This window comes from Schistocerca americana, chromosome 2 (assembly GCF_021461395.2).
Source record: "Schistocerca americana isolate TAMUIC-IGC-003095 chromosome 2, iqSchAmer2.1, whole genome shotgun sequence".
NCBI classification, from domain to species: Eukaryota; Metazoa; Arthropoda; class Insecta; order Orthoptera; family Acrididae; genus Schistocerca; species Schistocerca americana.
Genome location: NC_060120.1, coordinates 1,086,949,832 through 1,086,972,728, shown reverse-complemented (window position 1 = coordinate 1,086,972,728; position 22,897 = coordinate 1,086,949,832). Strand labels below are relative to the sequence as shown.

General features: G+C 45.7%; 1 protein-coding gene across 3 annotated transcripts in view; it reads right to left on the bottom strand.

Moving 5' to 3' along the window:
* The window catches only part of LOC124596489, a 203,548-nt gene that overhangs the window by 84,245 nt on the left and 96,406 nt on the right, over window positions 1-22,897 (bottom strand). For 2 of the 3 annotated variants that reach the window (XM_047135639.1, XM_047135640.1), the window contains exon 5: window positions 13,179-13,350. In XM_047135639.1, coding sequence (XP_046991595.1) covers window positions 13,179-13,350 — 172 coding nt within the window. Of the gene's footprint in view, window positions 1-13,178; window positions 13,351-15,429; window positions 15,566-22,897 lie in introns of those variants that run through there. The other variant, XM_047135641.1, reaches the window with a different exon arrangement.

The following is a 22,897-nucleotide window of genomic DNA, read 5'->3' as shown; positions in this document are numbered from 1 at the left end:
GCTGGAGAGCCCACCTACGGTCGCGAATAGCCTCAGCAATCTCCGGCGACCACCAGGGGACAGCCTTCCGCCGAGGGAGGCCAGAGGAACGGGGGATGGCAGCCTCGGCCGCTGAAATGATGGACGTGGTTAAAACACGGACCACCTCGTCAATGTCACCCTGTGGGGGAGACTCAATGGTTGCAGCGGAAGTAAAAGCCGGCCAGTCAGCCCTGTGGAGAGCCCAGCGGGGCAAGCGCCCAGAAGAATGACACCGGGGCAGTGACAAATAGACGGGGAAATGGTCACTACCACACAGGTCAGGATGCACACTCCAGTGGAGGGATGGGACAAGTCCAGGGCTGCAAATAGAGAGATCGATGGCCGAGAACGAGCCATGGGCCACACTGAAATGCGTGGGAGCACCGGTGTTCAAGAGGCTAAGGTCGAGTTGAGCCAACACATGCTCCACGGCCCGACCGCGATCATCGGAGACAGTCCCACCCCATAGAGGGTTGTGGGCATTGAAATAGCCCAGCAGCAAAAAAGGTGGCGGCAGTTGGGCTATCAGAGCAGCCAGGACATGCTGCGCGACAGCACCATCAGGTGGAAGGTAAATACTGCAGACGGTGATAGCCTGTGGCGTCCACACCCGAACAGCGACAGCCTCTAAAGCTGTTTGTAGAGGTACAAACTTGCTGTGAAGAGAGTTAAGGACATATATGCAGATGCCACCAGACACCCTTTCATAAGCTGCCCGGTTCTTAAAATAACCCCGATAGCCACGGAGGGCGGGGGTTCGCATTGCTGGAAACCAAGTTTCCTGCAGAGCAATGCAAAGGAAAGGATGACGGCTGATAAGTTGGCGGAGCTCAGCCAGATGGTGGAAGAAACCGCGGCAGTTCCACTGGAGGATGGTATTAGCCATGGATGGGAAAGGCGTGAAGGGATTGGGGAGGCAAATTACGCCTCCGGGGTCCCTGCTGCTACTGAGTCACCACTTGGACAACAGCCATCTAGTGCATCCGAGGGACTGGCGAGATCCATGTCCTCAGCGGACGCCAGAATCTCCACCTCATCCTCAGACGCACAGCTTGTAGGAAGCGGTGGAATGGGTGCCACCGCAATGTCGGTAGCCTTGGGGAGTTTCTTCTTCTTCTTCTGCTTCTCGCGCTGCGCCTTGGGTGGTTCAGGCTGGGAGGGCGTCACCAGGTCAGTCTCAGGGACAGACGATGACCGTGTGTCCCGACGACCAGGGACTGGCGGTTGTTTGAGCCACTTGCGGCTGTCGGCTTTGGAACCGGTCGGAACGTGTGAAGGGAGGTCCCCAAGGGACCCCTTCCTTACGAGAGTAGCCGAAGAAGTCTTACGCTTCTCCGGCTGGGAAGGGGGGACTGATGTCCCCGATGGTTGGGGGGGTGTTGCTCCTGAAGTAGATGGAGCAGGAGCAACAGGAGGTTTAGTGCCCCCCACCATCAAGGGGGCAGGTGTGGGACTTCGACTCTTGAGAGCTGACTGGAGCGGATGGAACCGTAGAAGGAGTGACAGTTGCGGCATAAGAAGCTGTCATGCGTACTGGATGAAGCCGATCATATTTCCGCTTCGCTTCAGTGTACGTCAGGCGGTCGAGAGTCTTTATTTCCATGATCTTCCGCTCCTTCTGCAGAATCGGACAGTCTGGCGAGCAAGGCGGATGGTGCGCACCACAGTTCACACAGATTGGAGGCGGCGCACAGGGATGATCAGGATGGGAAGGTCGACCGCAATCGCGACAGACGAGGTCGGACGCACAGCGTGAAGACATGTGGCCGAACTTCCAACACTTGAAGCACCGCATCGGGGGAGGGATATACGGCTTGACATCACAACGGTACACCATCACCTTGACCTTCTCAGGTAACGTGTCACCCTCGAAGGCCAAGATGAAGGCACCGGTGGCAACTTGACGATGCCTCGGACCCCGGTGGACGCGCCGGACGAAATGGACACCTCGGCGCTCCAAGTTGGCGCGCAGCTCGTCGTCGGACTGTAAAAGGAGATCCCTGTGAAAGATAATGCCCTGGACCATGTTCAGACTTTTATGGGGCGTGATAGTGACGGAGACATCCCCCAGCTTAGTACAAGCGAGCAAGGCCCGTGACTGGGCGGAGAATGCCGTTTTTATCAACACCGATCCGGACCGCATCTTGGACAAGCCCTCCACCTCCCCAAACTTGTCCTCCAAATGCTCTACAAAGAACTGAGGCTTCACGGACATAAAAGATTCCCCGTCAGCTCTGGTACAGACAAGATACCGGGGCGAGTATCGTTCCCTCTCATTCATAGCCCATCGTTCCTCCCATGGTGTGGCCAGGGAGGGGAACGATTTGGGGTCATACACATTAGCCTTAAAGTGAGCTTTGGAACGCTTAGAGACTGCTGACGGCTGGCCGCCAGCGAGAGATGATGTACCACGCTTCATTGCGGGTCATCCGCCCTGATGCCACCTACTCCGACCAAGGGCCCTCCCCACGGGCGCCACCCAGCCACAGCAAAGGCCACCTGGCAGGATGGCCATTGCCGGGTGTCCCGATGCCCCAGGGCGATGGGCATCTACTCCTTGGCATACGTGGGGAGTTAACGGCGCAGGCATCAGTAGAGCGATCCCTGTGTTGTCAGGGGGCTACAACCAAGAGGGTACATGGCGGCCCCACCACAACGGACTGGCTACCGTGCTGGATCTTAGGTGCAAAATGGCCAAGGTCGTCGTCGCAGTTAAAAGAAACACTGCAGAGTGCAGCGTGGTAATCGCCCAAGAGATCGAAAACGAGCGGGACACCATTGCAACGACGAGAAAGACGGCTAAAGGTCTAATTGCACGACGGATACAGTGCACCATGTAAGGCGCCCTTCCCCAATTGGCTCGCTCTTCGGAATAATTTAGAAAGATGGAGGTCAAATCCCGAGAGGGGACCATCACATAAGGCCGAAACATGTGAGACTCCTTTTAGTCGCCTCTTACGACAGGCAGGAATACCGCGGGCCTATTCTAACCCCCGAACCCGCAGGGGGCTATCATCTTGGGTTTTGTGTTTGCTCCTTTACTGTAAAGGTGTTGAGGTAGAACATGTGTCACATTGGGCAACCTTGCCCGCACAATCCGCACATAAGAAAATTTGGAAAAGTGATAGCCGATTAAAGGCAACAATGTAGACCATTAACGGAAAGGTGTACAAAGCGCTGGAAGTGAAGTGGAGAACTAGGATCCTAAATCATGTACCAGGTCTAAGCGGAATCTGCACCAGATAGACCATCCAATGGATAGAGGGGAGAAAAGATTAGAAGAAGTAAAAGCTTGCAGCACAGAAAGTAAACTAGTGCTACAAATGCTGCGGCCCTGTGTGTGTGTGTGTGTGTGTGTGTGTGTGTGTGTGTGTGTGTGTGTGAGGGGGGGGAGGGGGGGAAAATAGAACGTGGGGGAAAAGAGAACGCAGCGGAGAGAGCGGGGGGAGAGAGTGGGTGGGGGAGTGAGAGCAGGCGGGGGAGCGGAGTGGGGATGTGGGGGCAGACAGTGGGGGGGGAGTGGTGTGGAGGGAGGGAGGGAGGGGGGGAGAGCGGGGTTTGGAGGGGGGGAGAGCGGCGTTTGGAGGGGGGGAGAGAGCGGCGTTTGGAGGGGGGAGAGAGCGGCGCTTAGAGGGGGGGGGAGAGAGCGGCGCTTAGAGGTGGTGGAGTGAGCGGCGCTTAGAGGGGGGGGAGAGAGCGGCGCTTAGAGGGGGGGAGAGAGCGGGAGTCGGAGGAGGGGGAGAGCGGGGGTCGGAGGGGGGGGAGAGCGGGGGTCGGAGGGGGGGGAGAGCGGGGGTCGGAGGGGGGGGAGAGAGCGGGGGTCGGAGGGGGGGAGAGAGCGGGGGTCGGAGGGGGGGAGAGAGCGGGGGTCGGAGGGGGGGAGAGAGCGGGGGTCGGAGGGGGGGAGAGAGCGGGGGTCGGAGGGGGGGAGAGAGCGGGGGTCGGAGGGGGGGAGAGAGCGGGGGTCGGAGGGGGGGAGAGAGCGGGGGTCGGAGGGGGGGAGAGAGCGGGGGTCGGAGGGGGGGGAGAGAGCGGGGGTCGGAGGGGGGGAGAGAGCGGGGGTCGGAGGGGGGGAGAGAGCGGGGGTCGGAGGGGGGGAGAGAGCGGGGGTCGGAGGGGGGGAGAGAGCGGGGGTCGGAGGGGGGGAGAGAGCGGGGGTCGGAGGGGGGGAGAGAGCGGGGGTCGGAGGGGGGGAGAGAGCGGGGGTCGGAGGGGGGGAGAGAGCGGGGGTCGGAGGGGGGGAGAGAGCGGGGGTCGGAGGGGGGGAGAGAGCGGGGGTCGGAGGGGGGGAGAGAGCGGGGGTCGGAGGGGGGGAGAGAGCGGGGGTCGGAGGGGGGGAGAGAGCGGGGGTCGGAGGGGGGGAGAGAGCGGGGGTCGGAGGGGGGGAGAGAGCGGGGGTCGGAGGGGGGGAGAGAGCGGGGGTCGGAGGGGGGGAGAGAGCGGGGGTCGGAGGGGGGGAGAGAGCGGGGGCCGGAGGGGGGGAGAGAGCGGGGGCCGGAGGGGGGGAGAGAGCGGGGGCCGGAGGGGGGGAGAGAGCGGGGGCCGGAGGGGGGGAGAGAGCGGGGGCCGGAGGGGGGAGAGAGCGGGGGCCGGAGGGGGGAGAGAGCGGGGGCCGGAGGGGGGAGAGAGCGGGGGCCGGAGGGGGGAGAGAGCGGGGGCGGAGGGGGGAGAGAGCGGGGGTCGGAGGGGGGAGAGAGCGGGGGTCGGAGGGGGGAGAGAGCGGGGGTCGGAGGGGGGAGAGAGCGGGGGTCGGAGGGGGGAGAGAGCGGGGGTCGGAGGGGGGAGAGAGCGGGGTTGGAGGGAGATTCATTGATTATTTATCCTGGCTATGTTTCACATTTCTGTTTGTTATTGTCTCAGTGGCGAACGTAATCAGTGAGTTACTGCCTATATTGATTTGGTCATCTAATTACTTTATTTTTATTGCAAGGTCTCTTTGTATATGAAAGTTTTCCTGTGATGTCATAACCCATTCTACCTTTGCTGAATGCCTTATAAAATGTGGACCTCAACCATCCAACATGGAACTGGATATGAAAATTATCAGAGTGAAAAATTACAAGAACAAACTTCTGACATTACAAGAAAACTTTCATATACTAAGAGCCCTCGCCAAAAAAAGAAAGTAATCACTGAGTAAATCAACATAAACAGTAACTCACTGATCATATTGAGCACTAAGATAATAACAAACAGAAACATAACCTGAATAAATAATTAATGAATATTTCCCCCCCCCCCCCCCTCTCTCTCTCTCTCTCTCTCTCTCTCTCTCTCTCTCTCTCACACACACACACACACACACACACACACACACACCACACACAAAATGAAAAAAATATCAAACCACACACACAAAGCATGAAAGATAAGCGGCAACACTACACACTATAAACCCACACATGTTGAACACACAATGAAAAATGCACGTGAAGTTTTGTAATAAATGTGTGTGAAAAAAAAAAAACAGAAATTAATTGTCTTTCATATGGGGACTGAATGAACATATCTCACAGACTACACACATGGAGTAGCAACATTGGAAATCATAACATCATACAATATTTTAAACGGAAGCTATTTGTGCTGTAAAAGTGGTTTCTAATCCAAAAAACATGAGAAATGTAACACAGTACCATATTTGTAACTACTACATATATAAAAAGAAACATGTGCTGCAGCACACTGAAGATGCTTCACAAATAAAAGAAGCAAAACTCATACGGCAAAAAATAAACTGTCCTTCATTAGATACAAAGATGGAACATACCTCCATGAGGTAGAATAATGGTTTTAAAATTTGAAACGCAAGCACCGATTGCATTATACTCTGCACCTTTCACTTGACTAACTCTCTTTGTATCTAAATGAGCTTTAAAAATTTGCTCCTTCACCAACTGTCTTCTTTTTAAATGCTAATCTTTTCTTGACTGGAATTACAGCAGATGGTAGTTCAATCACTTTCCAAACATCATTATTCTTCAGAGTTAATTTCTTCATTGATTGCAAATATTCATTCCACTCTTTCATAAGAAAGAACTGTTTCATAATAAGATAATGGTTCGTCACTGTTCCTCCTTCTCAACATTTGTTTGTGCTTCTTGAGTATATAAGCCTCCCCTTCGGAAGGAAGGATCATTGGATGACATTTGCTTAAACTCATTTTTTCCTTCTATTATTTTTCTTGGCCTGCATCAATTTTGCGAAGTTTGAGAATGTTCCATGAGTTACTGATTAACTTAATATTCATCTGTGAAACAATCAAATCCCTCTTCAGTGTTAGAATCTTCTCTCTTACTTTTTCTTTCATTTTCTATTCTTGGCAATGGTAATGCTCTTTCATTGTAGAGTTCAATAAATTTTTACTTGTCTCTGTTTTCAGCTGAGCCTTTGCCATTCAAAAATTCTATGAATATACAGTCCCTAAACTCCACAACCTGTTTCGTTTCTGGCATCCAGATTCCGTATCCACAGACATATACAGTATCCCATAAGAATACCTTTTTCTGTCCTTGTGGATAATTTAGAGCAATGACACTGTTTGGATACGTAAACATCCTATCGCGCGTAAATGTTGCGCACATGGCTTTCACCTGTCACAATTCATGACATTTTTTCATTGTTGTAGCTATTTGCAACACCACTTCCTATGTACACCACAGCATACAACAATCAACCCAAGAAATCTTTGGTAAATTGCTTCGTTGCAACTGCGACCATTAAAGTTCTATAGAAATGTTTAGCTTCACCAATTTCTGCAGCTTATAAGTCATTGTTTCTTCAATGCAGAGTCGCTTTATGTATTTACATGTTTGTTTTTCTGTTTGAATCTTCCACTTTTTGAATTCTCCAAATACTTCAGCCTTATTTTTTTTAAAAACCATACAAGTACATATATGCTTGCATCATCCATCATACTCAAAATATATGTCACCTCCATAATTTTGAACGCTAATATCTCCTATGAGATCAAAATGAACAACTTCTAAAGTGGTTATTCATTCCTTTACGTACTGTGTTACAGCTTTTGGAAACAGTCTTCGTGTCGATTTGCCCGCATAACATTCATTAATTATTTTGGCCCTTACTGTACTTTTTCCCCACAGTCTGACAACCTCGATAGGCCTCATTTACTACCAAGGGATCCTAAAAGTACTAGTAAATTGTATGTCTTCTAGACTACACACATAGGTAGATTACTCTGTTGAGTTCCAAAAAGAATTGGACATGAACAACCACCAAATTCTGTCCTCATGGCTGAATCTTTGAGGGTGAATTCTGGGGTATCAATCTCAGATCCCTTAGGGGCAAAATCTATCAATGGAAAACCCAGGATGGAATAATGACAATATTATGAAAATAATAGAGGAGACACTGAGTTGCTGACCCGCAGCCTTTTGATGCGACTGTCTCCAACTCAGCGTCTCCTCTATAACAAATCACCTTCGAGAAAGTGATGTGTTGCTACCATGTCTTTCTCTATTTGACAAACGATGGTTGAAACCTCAGAAAGTGTTTTCATGTCAGTTAAGTAGTTGATTTCGACCTGCAGACTTCGCAGAATGTTTGTTTCTTTTGTGCATGAGCTCAAGTTTACATTTATGCAATGTATCTGCAAGACAGGGCGACACACACAGTCTTTCTGCATGCTGACACTTGCCTGTAGGTCAATTTAATGGCCCCTTGCACTGCTGTTCTCGCTCCGAATTGGACTGTGCGCCATGGAAGCTAGAAGGACATGACAATATTTTGATGACTTCACAGTAAATGAAGAATTTTACTACCTGAAAGTGATAGCTGCAATTTTCTCAGACACATCCAGAAGGGAGTGTATAGCCACTGAGCTTACATTATTTCAGAAGTCATGGTAGCCACTGAGCTTAGATTACTTAAAAAGTAATGGTAATTTTCACCTCTTCTGCTTGTTTATAATTATAACAACAGATCTCTTTATTTTTTATTGTTTTCCCATTTCCTCTACCAATATCCTGTCAGGTCCCCAGAGGATTTAATTAACAAAATGACATAGCTACTCATAATGTAAAGGTTCAGCCAGTATTTCTTACGCGGACGCCGCGCAGTACCGCAGACACGGAAGGGAAAGTGTCACACAGTACAAACAGCCTGAACTAGTAAACACGTCGAGGATACGAACAGCGCATCTCTCGGACCTTGGAGGGTGAGAAGGAACTTTCCATCCAGGACTCGGCCCAACATATCGAAACCAATGTAGGTCCACAGCGACGAAATGTCCGGGAAGACCGAAAAATAAGTTAGAGAAAGCCGATGCGAGGGCTGCGTCCGAGCAGGGCAGACCTCCACAATGGGTATTTAAGGGCATCCACGAGCAGCACGAAGCAGAGTCGTCGCAGAAGTCGAAGAGGGCACAAGCAGCGCCCAAGGCCCGGTAGCATCGAGAAGGTAGCATCCGCTAGTGATGAGTTTATAGTAACTGCAACTACGAGAAGACGGTGATGCTCTTGTGGAATCAACTACAACTGTCAGTTAAGTAGAAGTTTTACCGTGGAATAGTTTTGAACAGGGACAGTTTGTCTCTGCCTCAAGTAGCCTCTACAGCTAGTTTCAGTAATAGAAGGAACAAGCCACTGGCTGGTGCTTGTCTCCTGTGGATAAGATCAGGGTCCTTTATTTAAACGAAGAGTAAAGTGGAGATTCTGGCTGAATCTATAGAAGTGTACAGAGTAAGGGGAAGGGTCTGACACCTCACATGTTCTTTGTGATATTAGTTTAATAAATTACGTTAAAGGAGAAATCTCACCTTGCTGTTTTTTCAGTGCAGCCAATTCCCCCATTGTACCCGCTACCTATTGGAAGTATTGTCTAAGGTATCTACACCTCCTACACGTCCTTAGACAGTCCAGGAGATTCTACTCCCTCTCACCTCCATAATAAAGGCTAGTTAAAGGGAACCGCAAACCCATAATTGTCGTCAGCGTCCCGATTGCGCCACGCAGGCTCCACCAACTCTATATTGGTATCCGTGACCTGTGGCGGGACGCGACAATCCGTCATGATATTTTCTTTTGTAGTACTAGATAGGGATAATTTTAAGTAGTTATACAGCAATAGCAATAGATCACAAGTCCTCATTTATATGAGTAACAAATGGAGGTAGGGACATGCCATCATTTTCCCAGCATTCTAATAGTACACTGTGCCTAGTAGATGAGTTAATACGTGCAACAAATTCTGTGGTGTCGTCACAGCTGTCCTGCCAGGACAAGGTATTACTAAAAACTACTTGCGTCCTCCACTAGGACTTGTTTTGGCAGCTCAGCAGTGTGGCGGCATCCGCTGCCCAAGTAATGAGTGTGGCAGCATGGATTTAGAGTTTTTTGATGTTGAACTGATTATTAGTGACTGAAAAAATATTCAGGGATGTGGGATGTTTATAAAGACAGAACAAAAACGAAAAATGTGTGCTTGCTGTATATGACTTGAGCAAAAATAAGAAAAGCTACAGAATGAAACAGGTAAGCTTTTATCACTGAAGGACTAAAATGAAATCCCATATTTCATTGTTAACAGCTAAATCCTTCTTGACATTTAACATTTTGTGGAAAATTCTCCATGTGGCTGAAAGGAATGCTGAACATGCATTCAACAGATCTTCTGGCAAAGGTATGATGATAATCGATTGTGGGCTTTTGATTAGGAACTACGGTACAGCTGCATAACATTTTGTGGTAGAAAAAAAATGCTTCATTTCCAATAAATATGAGAGGAAAAATTGGTTTTTACATTCATGGTACAATTATGCCATTTGGAATATGCAGTTTGTTATTTTGGCACAACTAGACAAACTTTGACTTCTCAAATGAGATACCCTATGATTTTCTTCTATAGACACCAATATCAACAAGAGAAATTCATAGTTTAAATCAGCTATAGTGAACATAACTACACAAAAAAAAAAAATTGCGGCTAAACAATGTTTCTACTGGAGGAATAGCTGCACTCATATTGGGCCTTTGCCACTGATTAAATCATTAATCCTGTAGTCCAGTTGATAAAAACATATAAAGTTGAAAGTTTATATGGAAGTAATTAAGAAATTTTCACTGTCTTTTGTCAGCTTCACGAACATTATCATAGAACTACATCCGAGATGATGTTTTGGTATCATTGGTTATTCCAACGAACATCTCTCCTTTCTTTTGAAGTAACTTTTATACCTGTACATATCCATTATGTATGCTTGCTTATCCAGCACCGAGGTGGAAATTTTTTATCACTTCGATTCCAAGTACGAAATGCTGCGTAGATGGACACAGAGTCCTGGGTCAAATATTTGTTTGACACTTGTGTGATCTGGGGCTTATGAAATGAGAAGACTGCATACACACTCTGAAGAACTCATTTCAAAACTCTTATTTAACAAAGTGTGGTCCATATTAGTTACATGGATGATGTACTATTAATAAAGATGAGTGAATAATAAACAAAACAGTGATCAAGTAACTAAGAAGGTAGTACTCTGAAGTAGAATGTCCTGCTGCTCTGATGACTCTACAAACTCTTTTGACCATATTTACAATGAGTAAACCCACACTTAGAGAGCTACTATCTGTTCCTCACGCAAAATTTTCCACCATTCAACCATAACCCTAAATCACACCACACCATCAGTTTTTTCTTTCCAAATACAGAGTCTTTGATGTAAAACCCCAGCTACTCCCATTACCTAGCTACAAAGAGCATACTATTTGTTACACACAGAAATAAATCTGATCCTCTGCCAGGTGTTGACTACTTGCAGTCATGTTCAGAAATGAGGAAATATCCTCCCTACTTATTCTTCTCAGCCCTGACAAATAAATACCTCACTGCTTAAACAACTTATGATATACTGGTATTATGAGAAGGAAAGCTGCTACTCACCATATAGCAGAGATGCCGAGTCACAGACAGGCACAACAAAAAGACTCTCACAATTAAAGCTTTTGGACATTAAGGCCTTCGTGAAAACACACACACACACACACACACACACACACACACACACACACACACACACAACAGCAGACCCACGCAACTGAAACCACACTGCGAGCAGTAGAACCAGAGAATGATGAGAGTGATGACTGTGTGGGGGAAGGAGGAGGCTGGGGCTGGGAGGGGTAGGGATAGTGTAGTGGGGGTGGCGGACAGTGAAGTGCTGCAGGTTAGACGGTGGGAGGGGGGGGGGCAGGAGAGAGGTGGGGAGGGGAGGGGGGAGAAGTAGTGGAAAAGGAGAGAAATAAAAAGACTGGGTGTGGCGGTGGAATGACGGCTGTGCAGTGCTGGAATGAGAACAGGGAGGGGGCTGGACGGGTGAGGACAGTGATTAATGAAGGTTGAGGCCAGGAGGATTACGGGAATGAAGGATATATGGCAGGGAAATTTCCCACCTGCACAACTCAGAAAAGCTGATGTCTGTGGGAAGGATCCATATGCCACAGGCTGTGAAGCAGTGATTGAAATGAAAGATATCATGTTTGACTGTGTGTTAAGTCACAGCGTGGTCCACCTGTTTCTTGGTCACAGTTTGACAGTGGCCATCAATGTGGACAGACAGCTTGTTGGTTGTCATATTTACATAGAATACAGCATAGTGGTTGCAGCTTAGCTTGTAGATCACATGACTCGTTTCACAGGTAGCCCTGCCTTTGATGAAATAAGATGATGCCAGTGACCGGGCTGGAGTAGATGGTGGTGGGAGGCTGTATGGGACAGGTGTTGCATCTAGGTCTATTACAGTAGTATGAGCCATGAGGTAAGGGATTGGGGGTTGTGTAAGGATGGACGAGTATATTGTGTAGGTTTGGTGGACAGCGGAATACCACTGTGGGAGAGATGGAAAGCATAGTGGGCCGGACATTTCTCATTTCAGGGCACAGTGAGAGGCAGTCTAAACAATGGCGGAGAATGCAATTCGGTTGCTCCAGTCCTGGGTGGTACTGAGCTACAAGAGGAATGCTCCTCTGTGACTAGATGGTGGGACTTGGGAGGTGGTGGGAGACTGGAAAGATAAGGCTACTGTGCCTTGTTGTGCAATCTTGTGTGTGTGTGTGTGTGTGTGTGTTCTGTTGATGAAGGCCTTAATGGCCAGAAGCTTTAATTGTGAGTGTCTTTTTGTTCTGCCTACCTACGACTCAGCATCTCCACTATATGGTAATTAACTTCTCATAATATTGTTACATTCCATTGTTTGATTTATGATAGATTGATGAATAATGTGTGTTGCCACAGTGTTATTACTTCCTAACTTTTTGTATCAATGGACATGTATCTGTGACAAACCAAAGTGCTTCAACTGTCCCACATACTGACTCACTTACCGTACTCAGTTAAACATAAGGCTTCTTGTGACAGTAATGTGTCACAATACTGTGCAGATTTCTATACGATCATGAACACAAACCAAAATATAGTTCACCAATATAAAAGCTGCCAGCAAATTATTCACATTTAGCCAGCTGTATGCAGAAGGTCCGTTCACCTCAGCAACAGTTTCACAATCTGTGCCCACTGGATCAAGACCCCCCCCCCCCCCCCCTCTCTCTCTCTCTCTCTCTCAACACTAACTTTTCTGAACTGTTTAGATAATAAACTTCCCTCTGCTGAACACGTCCATGAGTCTTACAACACCGATAACTTCAATCTCTGCTAGTCCTTGCCCTCCAGTATTCTATTTCATTTGCTCTTGTCCCTGCCACTGGAAAAGAATACGAAAAAAAAGCACCACATTCCTAACACTGAATATGTCTAACACTCGACTTGACACCTGTGGCTCGTCCAGTAAGTGCAAAGTCATTTTCTACCGTTTGTAACTGCAGTTCCAGTTCGTCTCCTTAATGTGCTTTTCTATTTCCATTCTTTCCTACTTGGTCTTCCTTTCTTTTCTTTAGAAATAACTAAATAAATGAATAAAAGTCCTCTTACATCACGCTCCAAAAATGTGTGTCGTCTCCCTGTTCCCTACCTCACATATATTTTTTGCTTATGTTCCTCTTGCCATAAAGTTATTGTATCACACGTTCTTTTCAGTTCATAAAAAAGTGTTATTTGCTTTTGGTTTTCCATACTAGGGACTATTATTATGAAAATTCATTATATTAACATGTATGAAGCTCAAAACTTAATGTATTACTAACCTCTAGATACATGTTTCCATGCAGCTCTGACAAGGCACGTTTTGGGAGACCGCTTCGCAAATGCAAGCCATCACAGTTTTGGGACACAACATATTTCAAAATGCCTACACGATGCAGTTCAAATAGTGCCATATGAGCTAGTGTTGGTTCTGCCTTTGTCAAGTCATGGTGGCTAATGAGAAGAAAACACAGAAGTACACAGGTACATTAAACTTCAATAAACACAGTAATTCCACTGTATGATGAATTATTTCATTAGTCTCTCTCTCTCTCTCTCTCTCTCTCTCTCTCTCTCTCTCTCACACACACACACACACACACACACACACACACACACACACACACACACAGGTATATCTGATAACATAACATACAAAAAATTAATATACTCAACAAACAGGATATTTTTTAATTATTTTCATCTGTAACATTTCTGAGGGAAAACAATGCTTCACAAACACAACCCACAAACAGAAGTTAATTTCATTCATCATAATCTATGTTTTTCAAAACCACAGTTGCGTATGTCATTAATGAAACACACAGCACCAGCTACTTTTCCCACGTGCACCAGAAAAAATGTAACTCGTACAATATTTCAGTACGTGAATTAGAATGACATCAGTACAGCATAAAATAAAATGTTGAATGGTTAGAGCTCTAACGAGAAATACAATTACCTTCCTCCCAAAGATTACATAAAGTAGCTCAATCATATCAGCAAATTTTGCCTTTAGAGGCCTACACGCAACTACAAGAGGAAATGAACCAGTCAGTCATGACTGGAAGACAGTGAGGTGGATGTTTATCAGTTGTGTAAAACATTGACCTAATAGAACTACAGTCTAGGAATTCTGATGGTTCAGGCCTTCAATCACTTTACTCCTGTAGAATTTGGACATGTTAACAGACATTACATTTGTTGGATATTTCAACTCACCCTTGAGTTAATTACTGAATATAGTGATCCAAATCAATGTGCCCACATCTCTGACTAGTCATCATCTCGTGCAGGAGTAGCCAAGGTCTGTGTGGCTTCCAAAAGATATGTTGCTGCCTACTTATTCGTCAACTGGATGGCCGATGCAATGCTCTTCAATTTGAGAGATCATAAAAACTCAAAATCTGATGCCTACAGAAAACAGAACCTCCTTAAGAATAGTGGTTCTAACTGCCCTTTGATCAAGTTCACAAGGTTTAATAAACTGTAAAGACTTTTCTGTCATGTTATGTTGGCTAATGTCATATGTATTACGACCCGTGTCATGCAAAAGGCACTTCTGTGCAGAGTGCCAGAGTGATAGGGAAGCACAGAGGGGATCAGGTTTGTATTAAGTGTGGCGGTAGAGACTGGGCAAACGAAATCCAGGTTGCCAGACCGTGTTTCCGTGGACAACAATCAGGTTCATTTGCCTATGGCAGATGGCATTACACGTTCAAATCTATGAGCAGAATAATAAATTTGAAAACCAATTTTGACTGTCTAGATGAGATTCATGCTGATTATGTGCATCTGCTGGTCCACAGTTGCTGCATCACATCAGAAGGCAAGGACAGCTGACATAGCTTTGTACAATTTTCCTCAAAAAGGCGATTGTTTATTAACAGTAAGGTCATCGAAACTGGTTATGAACATTACAGCATAAATTAACTCATTTGACATTACTGAGAGAGACTGCATTTATGGTCCATAGAACAAGAAAGCAATTCTTTGAGTTACTCGAGGGAATGCTGCCCCATAACGTTGAAAACCAGCAACGTCTCGATAGGTAACCCTCACTGTCATTTTAAGACATTTTCCAATTTGTGCCTTGAAAGTGAAACGAGGTTACCTGTTGAAATATTGGAGTTTTCTGTGAATTCACCCAGCTGCATTCTCGTTAGCTATTAGAGTGTAGTACAAATGTTGAAAAGGCCTAAATTTCACAACTATCTACCTAACTAGCAAATTAGCTGCTTCCCTTTGGGCAATCTGTTAAAAATTACAGTCCTGTCACTCAGAACAAGTGAATGTGTGCACACATCTTAGGGCACAAAATCCCAGCCAATAGAGTCTGAAGTCTCATACACTATTTACACAACTAATATGGTGACAAACAAAACAGTTTTTAAACCAAGAGCCTTTAAAATCAACAACTGTTGTTACCTTACTTTGGAATGAAGTCTACATCGTAATACCATTGTCACTGCTATTTGAATCTGTCTCCAAAGTATGTGATTGCAAATTTATGATTATAGGTTCAAGGCTCACCTCCATCTTCACCTCCCAATCAAAGTCCTCTTCCTTAAAGCTTTTCAACGGGCTACATGGAATCTGCCCACACTGAAGGGGAGACGATGTCTATTATTTCATGTTCAAGCATCTGTTGTCTTGAATGTTTTGTTCTTTACCATCATATACCTTTTAACCTGCACCCAAATTAATTCAATCAGATTATACTGGCAGTGGTATGGTGGCCAACTCAAAATTGTATGACAACATTCAAGTGCTAGTAAATCAAGTTCATATGCATTGTTGTGTGACTTGTATAAATTAATGAGCAACAGGAGTTCAGCACGAGTCCAATTGTATAATAGAACAGAATGTTTTTAATTTTAAGCCAGAGCACAGTACCACTTTTCTGTTGTTTGACTTAGTATTCTCTCTGTAAGAGCTGGTGCTGTCCACTACAATTACCGTCGACTTTGGTTCAGGTCTGGAACGAATTGCTCAGTGAACCACTTCTTGAAACTGACAGCGTTCATTTCCGAATGGCAATCACTGCCATTTTTCTTGGCTAAATACTTGCTTTCTCACAGGGACAAAACCAGGGCAAAAGCCATTGAGCAAAGTTATTATCTAGGACTTTTTCCTATGAGAAATTAAAAATTGCTAGTAAGGTCACTCTTTTCCAGCAGTTTTCCTAGAGTAATTGTGATTCACAAATTTTTGATTAACATAATTTATAGTGAATCTTTCACAAAGTCTCAAGCAACTGGAAAAAAGCACAGGTGACTTCTGTATAAGAAGGGTAAAGGAATGGACCTGTAAAATTACAGACCAACACTCTTAACGCTGGTTTACTGCAGAACTCTTGAATATATTCTGAGTGTGAATATAATAAATTTTCTCAAGACCGAGAAGCTTTTGTCCATGAATCAGCATGGTTTTAGAAAGCATTACTCGTGTAAAATTCAGCTTGTTCTTTTCTCACATGATGTAAGCGAATTAACAGTTTAGTGAAAGTGAACAGTTCAGATTTCTACGCATTCAGATCAATAGTAAACTGTTGTGGAAAGCCCACATTCAGGATCTTGTACAAAGACTTAATGCTGCCATTTTTATTATTCAAACAGTATGTAAAGTAAGTGATAGCTTGATACAAAAATTAGTCTACTTCGCTTATTTTCATTCGTTTAAGTCATATGGTATTATATTTTGGTGTAACTCTTCCCATTCTAAAAGGATATTTTTGGCTCAGAAACGGGTGGTTCAGGCAATAAGTGGTGGAAGTTTGTGAACCTCTTGTCAACCCCTATTCACTAGTCTGGGTATTTTGACATTAGCCTCTCAATATATATATTCTTTACTGCCATTTCTTGTTAACAATATCAGCTTATTCCCAAGAGTAAGCAGCTTTCACTCAGTTAATACTCGGCAGAAATCCAACCTGCATTTGGATCGGACTTACTTTAATCTTGTGCATTATACTGCTGTATCCATTTCCAATAAGCTATCACAAGTATTCAAAACTCTTAGCAGTAATTCACGCGCTTCCAAATCGAAACTGAAGAGTTTCCTCATGGATCACACCTTCTATTCTGTTGAGTTCCTTGAAAAATTAAGCTGATTCTTATGTTATATTGTTAACTGTGTTTACTTAAAATTATGGCTTGACTTTTTTTTGGGTTGATAAACATTTTATTTTTATCTGTTATTACTTTTATGTTGTAATTTCATGTACTGATAAATTCCATGACCTAGGAGATTTGATCCTCAATTTGGTCCTACATAACTTGACGTGTAAATAAAAATAATAAAAAACTATGGATGAAGGGCAACAGGCAGATTCCACATTCCTATGTTTCCGAAAAGCATTTGACGTGATGCCCAACTGCAAGACTGTTAATGAAGGTATGAGCATACTGAATAGGTCACCTGATATGTGAGTGGCTGGCAGACTGCAACCCAGGAAATTGTCCTCAATGGCACATGTTGGATCAGAGACAAGGGTATCATTATGAGTGCTTCAGGGAAGTGTGATAGGACCACATTATTTTCTATATACATGAATGATCTGGAGGACAGAATGATCAGCAGTCTGTGGCTGATTGCTGATGATGCTGTGGTGTATGAGAAGGTGTCCAAGTTGAGTGACTGCAGGACGATACAAGAAGACTTAGACAAAATTTTTAGTTGTTGTGATGAATGGCAGGTAGCTCTAAATATAGGAAAATGTAAGTTAATGCAGATAAGTAGGACAAACAAACCTGTAATGTTAGGATACAGCATTAGTAGTGGCCTGCTTGACACAGTCACATTGTTTAAATATCTGGATGTAACATCGCAAAGTGATACGAGACTGAATGAGCATGTGAGCATTGTGGTAGGGAAAGGGAATGACTGACTTTGGTTTATTGGGAGAATTTTGTGTAAGTATGTTTCACCTGTAAAAGGGATCACACACAGGACACTAGTGCAATGTATTCTTGAGTACTGCTCAAGTGTTTGGGATCTGCACGGGTCAGATTAAAGGAAGACGTCAAAGCAATTCAGAGGCAGGCTGCTAGATTTGTTACTGGTAGGTTCAAACATCATGCAAGCATTACTCAGATGTTTCGGGAACTCTAATGGGAATCCCTGGAAAGAAGTTGACATTCTTTTCAAGGAACACTACTGAGAGAACTGTGAGAACCGGCATTTGAAGCTGAATGCAAAATGGTTCTACTGTCACCGAATGCATTTGGAGTAAGGACCAAGAAGATAAGATACGAGAAATTTGATCTCATACGGAGGTGTATGGACAGTCTTTTTCCCTATCTGTTTGTGAGTAGAACATGAAAGGAAATGACTAATAGTGAAACAGGATACTATACTCCACACATCATATGGTGGCTTGTGGAGTATGTATGTACACGTCAATGTAGATGTAGATACCATAGTTTTGGATTGGCTCTCACCTGAACACAGTACAAATTACTTTTTAGACTGACCCAGATGCTGCAAGCAACCGACAAATGATCACAGGCAACTTTTGTTCAGAAGCAGATTAGCTCACAGATCCAAATCCGGGCTGTTTAAGATTAAGGTGGAAGTGACTGGATTTGGGCTTCCTCAAGTACTGCTTGTATTTTTATTACCATTGAGCATACAGATCCTCATTTGGCTTCTTATCCTGAATTATTTCGAAAAGCTTAGGTCATATTTAGGTTTAATAAACTACGTTTACTGCCTTATCTTGAAGTGTATTGTTGGTATAATGTCCACTTTATGTGAAGACAGTGGATATCATTTTATGCCTTCACTCTTTGCTTTCTCCAGTTTGGATGAGGAGGTGCATGTCCGCCACTTAATTTCCGAGTCCAGTTTTGTTTCATCATCACATTATTGATCTACATGAGCAAAACCAATGAAAAATCTGAAACTTCCTGAAAGTTTAAAAATACAGAATATCAGCCATGAACTTATATGAAGATGAGAAGTCTTTTGTCATAATTTCAACTGCTGAGCCCTCTACTTGTGGGCGAAGTGATCAATATTTACGAACTGTCAATCACCTCTGCCTGAAGACTCCAGTGTGAATTATTTGAGACAATCCCTGATGAAATACCAAGACTACACTGTAGGTGTCAGTCTCTGAGTACAAACTAATTTTCATGAATAGTAGCTGTTGCTGTGCATTCTGACAGGAGTTTGCCTTCAAGCATTATTCCATCACTTCAGTCTGCTTCGTGCATTAGTGTGCATGTTTTGAACGTTTTATACACATTAGTTTATGGCTATATTGTTCTTACAGTATTTGTAATGGTGACATAAAATAATAGAACCATGAGTTACACCAACAAACTAAAGTTCTAGTGCTCTGCACTTATAACTTCCTGAAAAGAGTGTGGGGCAAAGACAAGACGTGCCCATATGGCGCCAACTCAAACATTACCAATTGCCAGGAAAGAGCTGCTGAAGTGTGGGATGTTAGACTGATGTCAGAATCTTGCAACAGATACCTAGTGAAAATCTTTTAAAGTGCCAGGGAAGCAACACAATCTAAAAAAAGAAGCAAGTCACCTAGATGACTTTGCTTATAGCCCCCAGTCCACACAATGGTGCCAATGGTTGGTTGGTTGGTTTAAAAGAGGGGTAAAGGGATCAAACTAAGAGGTCATCTGTCCCTTGTTCCGAATAAGACAATGTCACAAGTGTGAGAATAAAACAAAACGAGATTGACAACGCAAAACAGAATGAAAGGAAAAATCACAAGAACGATGAAGGGCAACAAATGGGTAAATGGACGAAAGAGGACAAGAAAACCACAGAAACGTAAGAAATGGGATGAAGAGATTAAAAAAATAAAGCTGACCATGAGAATAAAAAAGGATGAGGCACTGACCATGAGAATAAAAAAGGATGAGGCAGCCACTCTGCAACACATTAAAACCTCCACCCTAGAAGCACTAGGGTGGAGGACACAGAGGGACAAAGAACATGCGCTAAAACTTAGATCAAATGATAAAACGCACCCTCACGAATAAAACGTAAACCTAAATCAGCCGATGAGGTGTTGTCAGATAAAATTAGTGGCAACGAGTCCGGTAACCCAAGATTTCGTCGCTGGGCAGTCAATGTGGGACAGAGCACCAGAATATGGGCCACTGTCAACCGGGTGCCGCACCGACACTCAGGTGGGTCTTCACGGCGCAGGAGGTAACCGTGGGTCGCTCGAGCGTGGCCAATGTGGAACCAGCAGAGGACAACTGATTCCCTGCGAGAGGCCTGCACGTAAGTCTTCCACATGTTCGCAGTCTCCTTAATGACACACAGTTTTTGTGAGTACTGTTATATCATTCCATCTCCCAAAGCCGAAAAACTCTACGGTGTATGTCAGAACGCAGGTCACGTTCAGAGATGCCCATCTCCAGAAGCGGTTTCTGCGTAGCCCGTTTGGCCAGCCTGTCGGCAAGTTTGTTGCCTGGGGTGTCGACATGTCCCGGGGTCCACCCGAACACCACTGAACGACGGGACTGGTCCGGGGCATAGACGTTACCAAATGATAAGGGTAGCTTGAAGGCTGCTTAAGGAGACAGTACACAGAAGAAACGATTCCCCGGAGCATGAACAGATATGTTGAAGTGCACGAGAGATGGGCACCAGTTCTGCAGTGAATACACTGCAGCCATTGGGCAAGGAATGCTGTTCAAAATGGCCTCTGTGGACGTAGGTGAAGCCAACATGATCATCAGCCATCCAGCCGTCAGTGTAAACCACTTCAGAGCCCCAGAACACGTCAAGAATCGAGAGGAAGTGAGAGGAAGTGAGAGCTGAAAGCGGCAGGAGTAACTGAGTCCTCACGGCCACGCTAAAGCTAAAGGTCCGGACGAGTCTGTGGCCTAGATGTACACCGTGGAGGTGTATGTGGACGGACGTGGATGGGAGGTGGTAAAGGGAAGAACTCCAGTTCAGACAGAAGGGATCGCATGCAAACCGCAATCGTCAGCCCTGACCTGCGCCACCGATGCAGAAGATGAACTGCCACAGGTGGAAAAAGGAGACAGTAATTCGGATGCTCAGGAGAATTATGAATGTGTGCAATGTAACTGGCAAGCAGTTGTTCATGTCGGATCTGCAATGGAGGGACTCCGGCCTCCACCAGGACACTGGTCACCGGAATCATTCTAAAAGCTCCCGCCGCTAGGTGAATGTCACAGTGGTGCACTGGGTCTAGTACACGCAACGCTGAGGGCACTGCTAAACAATAAACCAGACTCCCATAGTCAAGGTGGGCTTTAACAAGGGCTTTGTCGAGCTGCAGCAGAGTAGAGTGATCTTCACCCCAGTTGGTGTTGCTCAGGCAGCGGAGAGCATTGAGGTGCTGCCAACACTTCCACTTAAGCTGACGAAGGTGAGGTAGCCAAGTTAATCGGGCATCGAAAACCAGTCCTAAGAATCGATATGTCTCCACTATAGTGAGTGGATTGTCATGAAGGTAAAGTTCTGGTTCTGGACGAATGGTACAACGCTAACAGAACTGTACGACACAAGACTTAGCGGCCGAAAACTGGAACCCTTGGGTGAGAGCCCACGACTGCGCCTTGTGGATGGCTCCCTGTAGGCGCCGCTCAACAACACCAGTACTGGAGCAGCAGTACGAAAAGAAGAAGTCATCTGCATACACAGAGTTAAGACGGACGGCCCTACAGCTGCTGCTAGACCGTTAATGACCACTAAAAATAGTTATACACTCAATACAGAGCCCTGCAGGACCCCATTTTCCTGGACACGGCAGGGGAGGGGGGGGGGGGGGGGGGGGGGGGGAACTATGGGAGGCACCAACTTGGACACGGAAAGTACGAAGCAACAGGAAATTTTGGATAAAAATCGGGATCGGGCCTCGGACACGCCACTTGTATAATGTGGCAAGGATATGATGTTGCCAGGTGGTGTCATACGCTTTGCGTAGATCAAAAAGGATGGCGTCTGGAAAAGGCTGTTCAGATGGCAGACTCCAGGGCCACAAAATTATCAGAGGTAGAGCGACCCTGGTGGAAGCTGTAGGCCACACGACTCCAGGACCCAACCCAACCGCCGATACACCATACATTCCTGCAGCTTACAAACAACGTCGGTGAGGCTGATAGCTATCCACATCAAGCGGGTTTTTACCAGATTTGAGCACCGGAACGATGGTGCTCTCCCAGCATTCAATGGAAAGACGCCATTGCACCAAATCTGGTTGAAGATGGCGAGGAGGTGGCACTTGTAGTCAGACGAGAGATGTTTAATCATCTGACTGTGGATCCGATCTGGCCCAGGAGCTGTGTCGGGGCAATGTGCAAGTGCACTGAGGAACTCCCACTCTGTAAATGGGGTATTATTGGGTTTACTGTGGCACGTAGTCAATGAGAGGGTTTTACTTTCCATCCGCCGTTTGAGGGTGCGAAAGGCTGGGGGGTAATTCTCCGATGCAGAGGCTCGACCCTAGTGCTCAGCAAAGTAATATCAGGGCCACCCGTTGGGGTCTGGTACCTTGAAAGATGTCTGATCTTCGTCCAGAGTTGGGAAGGTGACGTACGGCGTCCAATGGTTGACATCTACCTCACCCGACACTCCTGTTTCTGTCGTTTTATAAGCTGGTGTACCCAGGCACGGAGCCGCTTGATAGCTATCAGATGCTCTAGCGAAGGGTGCCGCTTATGTCGCTGTAGAGCTCGCCGATGTTCTTTATTGCCTCAGAGACATCCGGTGACCACTAAGGAACTGTCATTCACTGGGGGCACCCTAAAGAGCGAGGGATCATGTTTTCTGCCACAGAAACGATTGTTTTAGTCACCTGCTCAACCGTCACATCGATGTTGCTGTGCGAGGGAGATTCCGTAGTGACAGCAGAGGTTAAAGTTTCCCAGTCCACCTTGTTTAAAGAACATCTGGGCAAGCGTCCATAGGCCTGACACCGGGGCAGCGACAAGAAGATGGGGAAGTAGTCACTACGACACAGGTTGTTACGTGCTCTCCAGTGAATAGATGG